We start from the raw sequence: 15,410 nt of genomic DNA on the forward strand, positions 1-15,410 counted from the left end.
ATAACTATGTTTTGCTCCCTCTGACCACTAGAATCACCAATCTCAAGAAATTGATCTTTTTCAACCACCTACAATTGAAAATCGAATTTCCCAAGCAATTCATAATGCCTAGGTAGGTGATTTGCACAACCTCTATGAATTTCCTATTGATACTCTCTTTGAATAGTGAAATTCCTACTTCTTTGATTTGAGCTACCAATATGCTAAACTAGCTCTGATACCATGCGAAAATTTGAAGTCTAAAATTTTATTACAACAGTGAGAAATTATTTTGTTCTAATTGTTAATTAATTTAACAATTTATTTGCTACAACAAATATCAAATAACTCACTACAACCTTCACAAATAAATCCGCAAAAAATAAAATGCTAGAAATTGAAAAAATTTAGCACACAAATTTTAACACTGTTATTTTGAACAATTGTCCCCGAAAAAAACCCAACTTGGAAAAACCAATGCAATACCTAAGAGTTTTTATTGTTATGCAACAACGAAATTTTGAGTACAATCTAGATGCTGAAAAATGATAATCCACAACAAGAAAATATAGCAAAGATATTCCTTAAGCAACCCTAGTACTCACACTATCTGCACTCACACTACCTGCACTCAAATTCCTACACTAGGAATAACTCAACCTTTTGTTGTTACTTCTTCAAATATAGAAATCTTCCTCTAAATCACTGTCCCTGGCCCTCACTAACACTGCACCCCTCTCTGACTCAAACTCTACCACTATTAGCTAGATCTGCAAAAGAAACTACTGCTCAAGTATATCATCTCCATCACCACATTAATCCCTTCTTATATCTTCTTATTGAGACTTCAACGACAAAAATTAAATTTTAATCAATGGCTCAAATCATTTCTAAATCGATTAGTGTGAATTTCTAAAGAATTCTCACCTTAACTTAATTAATTATAATTAATTAACAAATTTTCTTAAGTTTAAACTTAAGAAACATTAAAAGATAAGTTAATAATCTAATTTAGTCATCTTTAAATGGAATTTCCATAAACGATTTATGGATTATAAAAATCTCATGTATTCTAGTCTCTCCACCAAGTTTCAAGACTAAAACACATCCGATGCTACAAAAACTAACAAAGATGTCAATTCCTCTTCACTAATCCTTAATTTTAGTTATCCATTTTTCTTGATAACTGAATCAATATTGAAGGAATATAAAAGATTCATTGTAAAGAGAGATTTTTGGTTCAAAGAGTAAGCTAGCAACTTGAGGGTTATGCCTTTTTGTAAGCCTAGTTTGGGGTTTTAGATCAATTTGTTAAAAAGGAATCAATAGTCAACAAACAAATAATGACAACCTAATTGAATAAAGAAAGCCATCCAAGGTAAATATCTAAACCTTAGACAAGAAACCTTGTATAAAGCAAATAAACCAATAAACCTTTAAAAATAACAAAAGATGGAGAAGGGGTCAGGCAAGGATCAATTCTAAAAGTTCAATCTCTATTATTATTAAATGGAATCAAAAAAATAAAAGTTTCATTCAAAGGAATAGTTTTAGTGAAGCAAAATGAAATTTCAAAAAAAAAAAAATTATACGCTCAGAGATCATGTGACCATTTATAACTTGGAATAATGCTTACATTAGTATATAGGTAGGATTGGATTGGAGTTTTGTTGAGAGATTTTCTCAACAAAATTCTCCTTGTTTGCATTATGTTAAATCGCATAAGCACTATTTATGTAGCTTATATGCAATATACAAATTATTTTGTATAATTTATTTACTATGTCTACTCTACCAATTCCTTTGTTGGTATCAAAATCTATTTTTGACTTGATTCCCTCAAAAAATGACCAAAATAAAGTATTATTAATCATTCTTATTACTTATTCTAAATTTTATCTTATTATCATTTTTAACTCAAATATTTTTGAGTTAAATTTATTTATCTAATCAATCAATTTTATTATAATTTTATAATATTTATTTAATTATATATTGCTACATTACTGCAATTTCATTAAATTATATAATTATAACTAATTTCCATAAATAAAAAGATTTAATAATTATTAAATATAGTTAATATCGAATATTGCAAAATTCTTATCATTTTGAACTTGCATCATTCTTTTTACATTAGAAAAAATTGAACGCTAAATACAAAAGATTTAATAATTATTAAATATAGTTAATATCGAATATTGCAAAATTCTTATCATTTTGAATTTGCATCATTCTTTCTACATGAGAAAAAATTGAACCCTAAATACAAAAAAATTTAATAATTATTAAATATTGTTTATATCGATTATTTCAAAATTGTTATCATTTTGAATTTGCATCCATTCCTTTTACATGTCAAAAAATTGAACCCTTCCCTCGGATAAATCTGTATCAATAAACTTATAAAATATTGCTATGATAAAATCTTCGCTACTGTTCACAGCGATACAAGTCTCAGATTTCAGGTTACAATATACATAAATGGGGATACAATTTCACGGCATCCTGAACAGCTCAGTTCACCCAACTCAGCTGTGGAACCACCTATGTCATCGTTCACCATTTAAATTACAAAAATATTTTGAGAATTCTGTAAAAATCTCAAATGAATACCCATCCGAATTTAACCCGTTCCCCCATATACAACAAAAATACTCTGAGAATTCCGCGTAAAATTCTCAAATGAATGCCCAGACGAATTTAACCTGTTTTCCCAAGTCAAAAAGAATGTTTGTGGCTTCTTATCCTAAGCACCGGGATTAATGGTGAAAGATGAGAAAGTCCAACAACCAAAGGTTTATCTGAAGAGCATTTTGAGTTCCTCAATCCGAGCACTGCGGACCTCTCCATCAGTCAGAGCTCCTGCCACGATACGCTGCTTGCGCGCCTGCACCTGTTGCATCCGTTCTTCCACGGTTCCCTTTACATGATCAATAAAACGAAAGGGTTTTAGAGAATTTTGGAAAACCATTCACAGCAATCCTAAAATGTTGGACTACAATCAAACATCAGGCAGATTTATTTTCACAGGATACAAAGTACTTTACAGCCCTGGTCGAAGAGATCTTCCTCTTTATATATAACAGGAAACTGACATGTAGTGAGAAACTGCCCTAGTGTGTTTGGGCTATATGGCCCATATGCATCGAACCGAACCATCCCAGCCTAACCTTGTAGATTAAATAACTAGCATAGATATATTTTAACCTCAGATTTATTAACTGAAGAATCCAGGTCATCTTAACATATATTTATGGAGTTCACCTGTTATCTTTTGTATCCCTGAGCCTGTTTATTTAATTGACCATGAATATGGAAATAATAAATTGTTGAAAGCAAATACAGACTGAGAAAAGTAAATAACTTCAGTGCCTTTAAAATAATAACCTTGACAATGAAGCGCCTGATGGTAACTTTTTGAGTCTGACCGATGCGATGAATCCGCATTATAGCTTGTTCCTCAACCGCAGGGTTCCACCAGGGATCCTGTTTGAAAGACGAAAATGCCCACCAGATCAATCCCAAGAAAAAGAATCCATGAAGTTTACAAATGCCAATGCCATATGCACTGAAGTATCTAAGTAAATTTTGGCTAATGACAGGAACCGTATGTCACTAAATTGAGTCCTAGACAGACATCATGAATTTCCAACACATGATGCATAGTAGACAGATATTATGAATTTACAAGACATGATATTGCACCATCTGTATATCTTAGTGTTTTGGAATATTCAGAGCGAAGTCTTAGTCACAAAGCAAAGATAAGCAAGATGATGGAACACCGTTTAACAACCTTTGAAGAAACTATTTATTTCATTTTTTCAAATTCCCTGCATAATGATGGAAGAGAGGGAGATGGCATAGAACCCTAATTTTGATGGAGCAGAGGAAGATGGCATAGAACCCTAATTTTGATGGAGCAAGGTATCAGAAGGGCTTTAACATTAATCAGGCATGGGTCAATAGTAGAGACTGATCAGGCGTAACTTTAACGTAAAAATAAATAAAAAATTCAAGAAAATAAAAGAGAAAGGAAACGAGGTATAGCGAGAAAAGGAAATTGGAAAAAGTTGAGAAGAAAAGCAGGGTGATTCAAAGATCACCTGTTTATTTTGTATCTATTTTACAAGATTTTACATTAAAAAATGAACTTTTGGAAACATTTAGTCTCCCATCCAAAACAAAACTTAGGAGCTTCAGTCTACTGTAATTACAATTTTAATCTCAAGTGGGACGGCCAAACAACTAGACAACATCAGCAGAATAAAATTCTACATCTTCCAGAGCAAAAATTGCAGGATGTGATCAGCTTTGAAGAACCTGCTAAGAAAACACCCTAAGTCACCCCCGCATATCAGTACGCACAAGCAAAAAAACAATGAAATGTAGAAACATTGTGAGAATTGAGAAACAAATTGTTCAGTATTAACAATTTTTTAATTTTCAAAGCTTCAGCCACTGCCTCAAATATTTTTAAATACTAAATACACGAAAATAAAACAAATTTAACAGGGATGAAATTAAGCCCAAAAGTGTGCGAAGGAAGAGCTAACCATGATGAAAGCATGAGATGCAGCGGTTAAATTTATTCCCACTCCTCCCGCTTTCAAAGAAATTAACATTACCTACGACCAGAAAATAGGAAATATAAGAAAAACAACAGCTTAAAACTCCAGACACCAAAATGCAAAATCCCTTTTAGCAGAAAAAGCTATACCCTACCAAAACGCCTGGGTTTTGCCTGAATTCATTTATCACATTCTCCCTCTGGTGTTGACTCAGAGTCCCATCCAAGCGCACAAAATCATATTTCATCCTGTAATTTTGGTTCAAGAAAATGCTACATATCGTTAACCTTGAAACAACCTTATGACGTACAACAATCACAATGTAACAGACATCATCTTCCAACCTGAAGTTCTTAATTTGCAAACATTAAATAAACTAAATGTTTGAATTCAAGGCATGCAAAGAGTATTGAGAACGATTGTGAGAAGAAAAAAAAAATTGTGATTGGTGGCAATATCTCGGTTACTATCCATGCATTCCTCATTTGGATTCTCTATCGAATGAACATATCATGGGGTAAAAGTAAAGCAGCCTATACTACTAAGTTAATGGATGCCATGCAATTTCATGCTTGGAATAAGATAGATGCCAATGGAATATGCGTGATTTCAAATTTGAAATAGGCCTTGACCAATTTAATGAGGTTGTGATTCTTTAAGCCTGTTCTGTCAAATTTGGGTGGGGTTCTGAATAGTTTAGTCTGTTCTGTCAAATTTAATAAGTATCACATGTTTAATGCAGGTACAAATATAGGCCAACTGCGGTAGAAAAGCTTCAAAATTTACCAGAAATATGCATTCACAAACAAGTTTGCTATGGCAACATATAAGTTGTGTAAAACACATTAGCAGAAACCTCCCCAAGACTACTTATACATCTCAAGAAGGTTGTTTCGTGTAACAAAATACCTTCGAAGTCTAGTCAAAAACTAATGTCACCAGATTTAACACTCATGATCTCCTTTTTAATGCAATTAAATTATTATCCATAAACCTACCATTACGAATGAAATAGTGTGTTGGAAGCTCAATGTAAAACAATATACATTATTCATTAGCCTGTGTGCCGTATCCTATTTCCAAATTATATATTCATAACTACCAATAACTCAGATTTCTCTTTATCAGGTAATAAAATAATAACCTAATAAACAGATAACAAAAATAAAAATAAATAACTAAATAACAGAAAAAATGCCCTACCTTCTAAGAGGTATCTGCAACAGGTCTAGAAAAGAAGTCCACTGGCTGAAGACAACACCTTTCAGACCTGAGGCCTTGAGCTCTTTCAAATGTTTAAGTAGAGCCAAAACCTTTGATGATTCTGTCCAGTTTTTCTCAACATCCATACGGAACCGGCTACCTGTTGGACAAGTGATTAAATCTTGTTTGGTTATAATTTTCCTGCAATGACGAAAAAGAGAACCATCAATCGGTCTGACACCAAACATTTCTCACTACAAGAGAACAGTCATAAATTATAACAACGAATAATAGCAGGTAGGCTGTGCAAAATCCCCAATGCAATAAAAATACCCATGAGCCACTTTTCTTATGCAGGACAAAGTCCTTCCATCGAAGGAAACAAATAAGAAAAGCACCCTGAGATCTTTGGATGCTATCCTCACCTGCATACAGGACAAGAACCACCCAAAGAGCTACGCCAGCTTGCTAGTAGGCACTCACGACACATATGATGTGCACAAGGAGTCAGGACTGCATCGTCAACTGATTCAAGACAAATTGGGCACTCTCCTCTTTCACCATTACGAATTTCTTTGACCACTTCTTCAACGTAAGCTTTTGAAGGTACGGAACAAGAATCTCCATTAGCAGACTTTTGGCTTCCTAGAAGGAAACGCCTTGCCAGCTTATTCATATCAGAATATTGTTGTGTATCACCCCGGCTGTTGATAAGGTAGCAATTAGTGCAAATTCCAACACATAACTGTTCATAAGACAATTAAAATGACTCAAAATCATCTCACAAAGGACATTCTAAAGTAGAACTTACCTCATGACAAGAAAAGGATGATCACAACACTGTCGCAACCTCAAAAGCAATTCTAGAATAGATGCATAATTGTGAAGAACTTTGCCTTGTTCAACAAACCGATCAAACTGGACCTGTAAATAGAAACACCATAGATTTTTTAAGTCTAACTAAAATCACAACAACAAAAATGAATCAAAACTATTGTGATATTTCTTTTCCGTGGATCAGAGGAGAAGTGCTTGCCTTAGATCTTTTATACAAAGCTGTATAAAAATCGTTCTCAGCTTCAGTAAACTCACACTCGATGACTTGTACATCAGTTGGAGGAAGAACAAGAATGGGTCTGAATATTCATGAACATTAGGAATCACTCAAAGAGACTGGAGTGTCACTCAACATCAAAAGCCAGATGAAAGAATAATTCTACATTCATACCTGCCCTCTTTGTCAGTACTGTCTTTTGTCCTTCGCAACATTAAGGGCCTTAAGATAGCTTGAACTAATTTCAAGCCACGTTCATCACCTTCCTCAAAGGGTTTTTGAATTAGTTTATACCACCTGGGCACCACAAGGTATATTGTTCAAATTATGACATCCTATTAGAATCTAAAACTGAGATGAAATCAAAATTTTGCACAGTAAAAGAAAATACTTGCAGGTTTTAAGTTTTCTGAACAATGCAACTACTTAATGCATTGTAGCACTGGGGCATTTGCATTCCTTACAAAAGATTTGCAAAACCCTGGCTACAGTAAAAGTCAGGTACCAAACAAGAGTGGTAAATTAACATTCTGTAGCAAGCTTTCATACCTGAAGCTTCAATAAATGCCAGTATTAAAGCACAAAGTATGCTTAAACATGGTTCTAAAGTTTTTTTTAAAGGACTGTAATACCATTAGCAGCCTAAGTGTGCAGTCAGTCATTAATTTCCAATGAAATGACAATAAATATTTATTACAAGACAATTACTTTTCATTTGAAAATGTAACTTTCCATACAGCTCAGCATTGCCCAAGTGTTTGTATGGAAAAAAATAGTTTGAAAAAACATCTCTCACGAAGCCCATTTCCACTCCTGCAATTCATGGCTTTGTTTCTACCATGCATTGTTCGTCACATTTAGTAAGAGCATTGTTTAAGTTCTCCATGCTAGACAATAAAAACTATTACATACAAATAATTTCAAAAACCTTCTACTTGTGTGCTTGATCAATGTGCTCAGTGTAAAATGCCAATTGACAGCAAACCTCACAAGTCACAATCTTTTTATGAATTTTCTATCTTTGTCACCTAAGTCGAGCTAGGAGTTACAAATTCCTTGTACAGGCCGACTATTGGGATTATCAAATTGTAAACCTCTACAACCTGCCAATTATTTGCAGCACTGGCTGTACAGTGAAGCAAATTGATCACTATTGCACTTACAACTCTTGAGAATGGAATATCTTTTGTAAGATCTCATTTGTTATGTCAATTGGGTTGAAAATTTAGAAGTCAGATGAGTATACACCTAAACTGTCATTTGCAACAATAAGTGGCATCCCACAATGACTGCTCTGGCAAGGACTCCATTCTATGAATTACAAAGTAAACTGAAATTGGCTCCTAATTGATGTTATTATTTACAAAACCAAAGGCCAGAAATTGTAAGTGTCAAGGCAACCTACATTTTTTTATGCTTTCATTTCTTCTGAAAAGGGTTTTCTCATCCTACATGGAAATCAAGACCATTTAAATGGCATTTGAAATTTGGAAGAATACTGTTAGGTCCTCCATTAACACCCAAAACATATTCTCTGCCTACAGTCATATAGGTCCAAAAATACCAATCCCATATATGGCAGCCTACACTTTCACCTCAAACAGTAGACCATGCAATTATTAGTTGTTTTCAATCTTGAAGAGCATTTAGCCTTTTAGCTGAATCTGTTCCCATGCAACACCATATCCTCCCTCCATTTCAATCTCACATGCATTCATTGCATCGCTTCAAGTAGTCTAAAACCTTGCACAATTCAATTTATTTCTACTCTATTTCTACCATACCTTGGATCACAAATGGAGTCCAGCATGTAGAATAGTTCAACGTTTTATGAGGCCCATAACAATATTGACATGATCTAATCTTGAAATAGATCTTCCAAAACCTCATTGCTCTAGAAACAAGCAAATGAGCTCTTTCAAGTCAACAACCTATGCAATTTGAAGAGTAAGGAAACTGCACAAGAAATTCACAAGTTTCCATTTGAAAACCTGAAAACCTGGTAACAGCAAATTTTATTTATGCTCAATACCTAGGCTGGGGACAAATCAAGCCTTTGAGATATCACATATAAGCAACTAACATGAAGAAAATGCAGAGTTTCAACAAATGTAAATAAAATAGATAAGTTTTCTGCATTTCATGACTAGGTATAGGTGAATTAGAGAACACTAAATGAATGCAATGTTTTTAAAGAAATGTAGCAGTCCAACCTTAATCTAATAGCAGGAAAATGCACTCTACTTATAGGAATGTTGCATTTAAATTGTCTAGGTTGGAGGCTGCAAGTTTCAGAAATACTAATTTGATGAAGGTACAATTTTTATACAAACAATAAAACATGGCATGAAGTAGACATTAGTGATGTACATGATGCCCTCATCAGTTAATCAAGGTTGACAAGTAAAGCTGAATGCTGGCGGAATCAACAACCTTGTAGGATGCTTGCAAACTAACTGTTTTTACAATGGCAGCTTCTTGTGGAAGCAAACTTGTGCATGAATGCTGCATAAAATAACCACACAGGGACACGGACATCCAAATGCAATCAACACTTAACATTTTTAACAGTTTTAACAGTTTCATTGCATTCAATTGTCAATTCCAACTTAATAAGCCAACTTGGAACTACTCATCAAACACATTCTATCAACTCTAATAAATGCAGTTAAAGGAACTTCTCCTGAACACATTCCAGTGAATCTCCATTGCTCTCTAGAAATTCCATATTAGCCCACTGATCTTTAAAATAATAACATCACATCAAAGAGTTTCAGCTGAACGAAAATTCAAGATGAACATAATTTTCTAAGGTTATGTTTACAAACAGCGGTGAAAGATCACCTAAAAACATCAAGTAAATGTAAGCATACAACAGTGAACGTACCATCCCCAATTACCCCATGGCTCAACCCGAAGAAAATGGAAGAGACTATAAACATCCTCCAGTTTGTTCTGCACCAACAATGAAGAATAAGCTGTAATCGCACCACACATAGTCCTATGGTCAATTAGATAGCACACCTATGTCACATACCTGGATGGGAGTTCCTGTCAGGCACCAACGACAATCTGCAACAATAGCAAATACAGCTTGAGACATTTGGCTTTTGGATGACTTTATGCTGTGTGCTTCATCAAGAACCACCCTAAACCAATGTATTGCATGAAGCACGCTTTCTTCATGGGGATTCTGTAAAATTAAACAAAAGAAAGGTTAATACCAACAAATGGCAACACTAGCTACAGAAACAACTAGGTCAGTTACTCCATAGTCACTTCAATGTACTTGGAACTAAATTTGTTGCCCAACCTCAGAATGGTATGATGATGACAACACCCCATACGTAGTTAAGACAACATCATGCCCCAAAACGTCTTTCACATCCCTCAACCTGTTCTGTCCATAATGAACATAAATTGATACAGATCCAGATTGCGCATAAGACTCAATTTCTGCCTGCACATGAACAAGAGTGCATGAAAATTACTTAATGACCTACAAAGGCAAGCCCCTGTGATGCATGGTGTGTCTAGACTCTAGCCATTTCAGCATACATAAACAGAAGAATGGAAAATAACATGTCACACAGGTACAAAATACAATACCTTCCACTGTCCCAATAATGTCATAGGACACACTATGAGAGTACCCCCTCCCATATGTAAAGAATTTGTAGATTTTGGGAAATCAAGTTCTCTCCTATTTTCATTCAGCTCCTGATCTGATTTGACAACAGACTTCATAGAAGGATCACTATCACCCTTAACCTCATAGCCCCCTTTACCAGGGTTTGCAAGTAAAAGAGAAATTGTCATGACAGTCTTCCCAAGGCCCATTGCATCTGCCAAAATCTTTAAAGAACAAAAAGTCAGATACTAAAACGAAAAGCAAATCACCTATATAAGAAAAGAACACAACAATCACTTTCTCTTTGACAATGTAGAGGCACAAGTAATGACATACTCCCCCTCTTGTTATTTGCAAGGCACTAGGGAACTCAGTCGTTGCCTCTCCCGAGAATGCATTTACATAAACAGCAGTTGCTCTCCTATCATTAGGAAAATCAATTGGCAATGCATAGTCAAATAAAAAGTGCAGATAGCCTTATTTTCATACTCAAGGCAAAGAAAGCAAATTAAATCATACTTATCAGCAATTCGGTAGGCATTCCAACACGGATGAAGAGTTTTTGCTGCCTTTTCCATTTCTGCCCCCTTTTCCAATTTACTCATCCAGCACAGAGCTTGCTTCTGATATGGACGCAGATCACACAACAGAGTAGAAGGTGGATCCATCTCCTGAAATATTTAGAAATCCTCAAATTTGTAAATATTTAGGATGAATGAAATAAGCAATAGCATTAAGCATAGGTAGGAACCCATAAGAGAGTAAGGCTAGAACCTCCAGATGACAACTCTCTGATGCACCGACAAGTTTGTCCAATTCTGAATCAGACAGATCCTCCTCTCCTTCATTCTCCTGCTCATTTGAACCTGTAGTTGATTTGCGACGCTTCAGGGAAGGCAAAAGTGGTATTGACACTCCCGAGTTATCCTGGTCACAGCATGGAGAGAAACAGATATTTACAGTGACCTCGAGCTCACATGTTAGAGATCCTGGTGTACAGTACTTAATTATGTAAGCACAGTAAGTACTTATGTTGTTTATGAAAACAAATAACCCCAAGAAATCACATTCTAGAATCACAGCGTGGACATTGATATCCATTTGACACGAAATAAAACCATATTTGAGTCACAAACCACGGCATTTGTATAGTCAGCAGGAAAATATCATTTTATGACCAGAAAGTTGAAACAGAGAAATTGAAACTAACTTCTGCACCTTAAGATCCAGTGAACGTTTCCGTGTGTAAAGATCCTCTGGGGTGAAATCGGCCTGTAAATTAAGTAAAACTCAAATGATTACGTAAAATCCTAGAAGCAGCTTGAAAACACATGGAACTAAATAAACCAAATACTTGTACTTTTCTAGGACCCTTTGTCAAATTCGTATTGTTATAACAGTTCATGCTTCTGACATGTATGCAAACCCCCATAAAAAATCAATACACTAAAGCAAATCATCTAGACAAAAATATTCCTCTGGACAATGAATGCATCAATGTCAAAAACATATTAATCTAACCTTCTGAAATGGTTCCTTGCCAAGCAATCGGAGCAACGTTGGAAGAGGGTTTATGGTACTATCCTCCGTTGATGAAGCAACCAACTTCAGTGGAGGTCCAGTTGAGCTTTGAAAGATTGAACTGTTGATGTACAACCTGCAAATCACATTCGAACAAAATGATAAGTGTATGCTTGAGAACATAATATCAATGCATGAGTCAAAATAAAAGGAACGAAATTTGAACCCCAAGACAAAGTATGGTTCGTCATTGCCCACTACAACAACCCACTGTTCCTCGAAGTAAAGTTTGCCTATAAGCAGTGTGCATGGAACCAAAATTGCCAGTTATACCCCAATAAACACCGGATAGGAAACCCTAACCCTTAAAAAAAGTTCCAGCCCCCGGGGAATCCAATCATTGGAAACCTAGAACAAGCACTGCCTAATAAACCTCCAAAGCTTGTAACATCGGGACCACTTGCCAACTCGGCCTGAGAGAATGTACATATAAGTGTACATATTATTCATCAATCCATTATTTCATTCACTCGAGAAACTTACCTGACTGCCAGTAGTATGCTGTCCATCAAACCAAGGATTTCAGGTGCAGCTACACAACAACCCTGTATCTTCACTTTCTTCAAATTGACCAAAGGTATCAAGCATCGAGTCCACTCCGCAGGAAGGCGGCCTACCTGCAATTTTCATCCAAAACCAAAAAGATAAGCAAACACTACCAATGATAACATTACTGGAAAGGAACTTTGATTCAAAAACACATCTCCCCCAGTATCAAGCAACTCCTGTTCTCGAGGGACTACGATGCAAGAAATGTCAAATTATGAAGCCCTCAACAAAAATTATCTCACCTCGCCATACTGTTTTGTGGAGAATCTCACAATCTCTGAAGATGCAGCAACAGCTCTTCCTCTTCCCCAGCGCTTGGTGACAGAACTGCAAGGCATGGGAAAAGAGAATGTGACAGCATCTCCCCGATTAAGTCTCCTGCCCTTACAAGTGGAAAAACCAATTATTTCAGAGCAACCCACAAGCCACCACTCATCTTCTATCTCGTGGGTTGGAAAACCTCCACCGCCCTTATCAAAGGGACAAATGACTTCCCTTGACATATTTGATTCAGGTGCTGGAGAGGAACCAACAGAATCAGACTCTGAATCTTCAATTATTTCAATTGCATTGAATTTATCTTTAGCCATCAACTGAGACTCCTTGATAGGCACTAGAGTAGTCATTGGGGGAGCCTGTTTCAGGGATAATGGAACCCTTGCTCCATTCCCCAATGTAGCTTGCCCATGCCCATATGGAACAATTTCTTTGGTCATTGATGGGGATCCCGTGGTGAGCTCCATCAGATTGCTTGAAGAAACATGGTTGTCAGTAATTGAAACTCGAGCTCCACCCCCTGGTGTGGTTCGTTTAATATTGAACTTGTCTAGATTATGTTTATAGCCTTATTTATATCATTTTTTGCAAGGTGAAGAGCACGAATGATATCCATATCTGATTGCTCAGAGCCCAGAACTACTCTGATGGCTTTAATCCTCTCAGCCCTTTCCTGATTTTCCATTTGCTGAACCCTGGAGAAGCGCACAACCAAATATGCAGATCGATCAATACAAAATAAAATTGCATGAAGAAAAAAGAACACAAACTTTATGCATCACAATCTTTGGACATCAAAGTAAGGAACCAATGAAAAAGACCATGGGCATGGCATGCATTCATTGAGTAGGTCAATTTGTAAGTGATAGCGTACTCCATAAGGCTGTAAATATGTACAACCTATTGAATATGCACATTGCAAAACAGAAATGTGCAATGAGTGGGAACATATCACATTGAACAAGTGTGCATTATAGCTTATAGAATGGATTTAGTATAATGACTTGGTTCTGAACTGAGAACAGTACAAATGGGACCAAAATGGAAACTGAAATGCAGTGATTATACGATGACAGTTGAACTTGATAAAAAAAATTGAAGGATATGGTGAGAATTTCCAATGCTACCCTGATAGATAACTATACCAAGATAAATTCTCAAATCGGCATTATCAACGGGTGAAATCCAATTCACAAACCCAACAAAACAGAAAAATTGTTGACAAGCCAGGAAATAAACCAGAACAATAATGTGGGGCATAAAACAGTGTGAAAGTGTGTAGTCGCAGATTTGATCTCAAAGAAATTATGCTGTACCTGTCAAACCTTCGGGTGGTAGCTTTAAAAAAATAAACCAGCAGCTCGTTGACAGTATTGTCCACAAAAAAACAGTAGAACGAAATCAAATATGAGAATGACAAAAAACAGTAAAACTTTGGGTTAAGTAGAGTGAGTAATGCCTTCTCGTGGTGGGAAAATTTCAAATTTGTCCGGGAGATCGTATTCGCAAAAGGGTTAAATGTGGCGCGAAAAGCAAATTTTGCCAAAGTTGGCCGCGAATTATCAATGCTTTGCATTAAATGGTGTGTGAAAAAAAATTATGTTCAGTGTACGATAGCCGAATAAGCATTTCTTGTGTATATTTTAATGATTATAAATATAATGTAAGTTGTTAAAAAATATTATTTATGCATTTTTCCCTCGAAAATTAATTCAGGTAAATGATATGTCAAATATTTAATGGAGAACTAATTGAAGTTACTTTGATGATGCATTATAGAGTTTATAGCATAATTAGGGTTTTGTGTTTCTAAAAGTGTAGAAGAGTGAGAGTACAAATTGATTTGACCATTTAGACAACTCATGTTCATCAATATTGCTTTCAATGAATTATTCCATCAGTGCACAGCGATCGTGCATTGATTTGGTCCATAACTTTTAACACCACACCTTTCACTTTAGCTTGCAAAACTTTCTAAACACTTTATTTAGTGGATTTTTTTGAGTTACAACCACTTCTCTTACATTTTCCTTCTATGCTTCTCATTCAAAGTATTAGATAGTTACAATGCCTCGAGACAACAACGTTCATTTAGAAAATCTAAAGTTAAAACTATCATTGTAACACTTTTCTCCCACACTTACCCAAGCTTACCGGTCCACCGGGGTAAATATGTGACGAAGAGTTACTATGATATGATTCAACTCCCTAAATACGGTAAAGGAAGTGGAATCGACGAATCGAAACCAAACTGATCTTGCTCAGGTGCTATAGAACCCCCAGGAGCTAACCAATTGTAACACTCTCCTCCCACATCCACCCAAGTAACTATGTCAACCGAGGTAAACATGAGACAAGAGGCTACTATGGTCAGATTTGACCTCTTATGTGACCTTAAGGAAGCGGAATCGACGGAACATCACACACAGTCATCCAACATCGTCAACAGAATCCTCGGGAGACAAGTCAACCACTTAGATAGCCTGTCCCTGGGTCCCATTGTTGTTCTGGACCTCTGAGGCCATAGTCACTGTCATGCTATGGGCAAGGGAGCGACTAGAGA

At 35.8% G+C, this 15,410-nt stretch overlaps 1 protein-coding gene across 1 annotated transcript; it reads right to left on the reverse strand.

Annotated features, from left to right (window-relative positions):
• Window positions 1–2,371: 2,371 nt before the first annotated feature.
• LOC149149471 (DNA repair protein RAD5A-like) lies at window positions 2,372–14,285 on the reverse strand. The gene is given in 22 exon segments (XM_089438067.1): window positions 2,372–2,902; window positions 3,370–3,468; window positions 4,539–4,610; window positions 4,708–4,801; window positions 5,757–5,957; window positions 6,182–6,460; window positions 6,568–6,680; window positions 6,793–6,892; window positions 6,985–7,107; window positions 9,698–9,765; window positions 9,848–10,003; window positions 10,124–10,270; window positions 10,420–10,665; window positions 10,778–10,862; window positions 10,961–11,112; window positions 11,216–11,368; window positions 11,660–11,713; window positions 11,963–12,098; window positions 12,506–12,639; window positions 12,814–13,400; window positions 13,403–13,542; window positions 14,164–14,285. Coding segments are annotated over 21 exon segments (3,252 nt in total). The 5' UTR covers window positions 13,533–13,542; window positions 14,164–14,285; the 3' UTR covers window positions 2,372–2,779.
• Window positions 14,286–15,410: the final 1,125 nt, after the last annotated feature.

The sequence above is a fragment of the Pinus tabuliformis genome, chromosome 9, assembly GCF_031772625.1.
Source record: "Pinus tabuliformis cultivar Carrire ecotype Pingquan chromosome 9, CPIR1, whole genome shotgun sequence".
NCBI lineage: Eukaryota > Viridiplantae > Streptophyta > Pinopsida > Pinales > Pinaceae > Pinus > Pinus tabuliformis.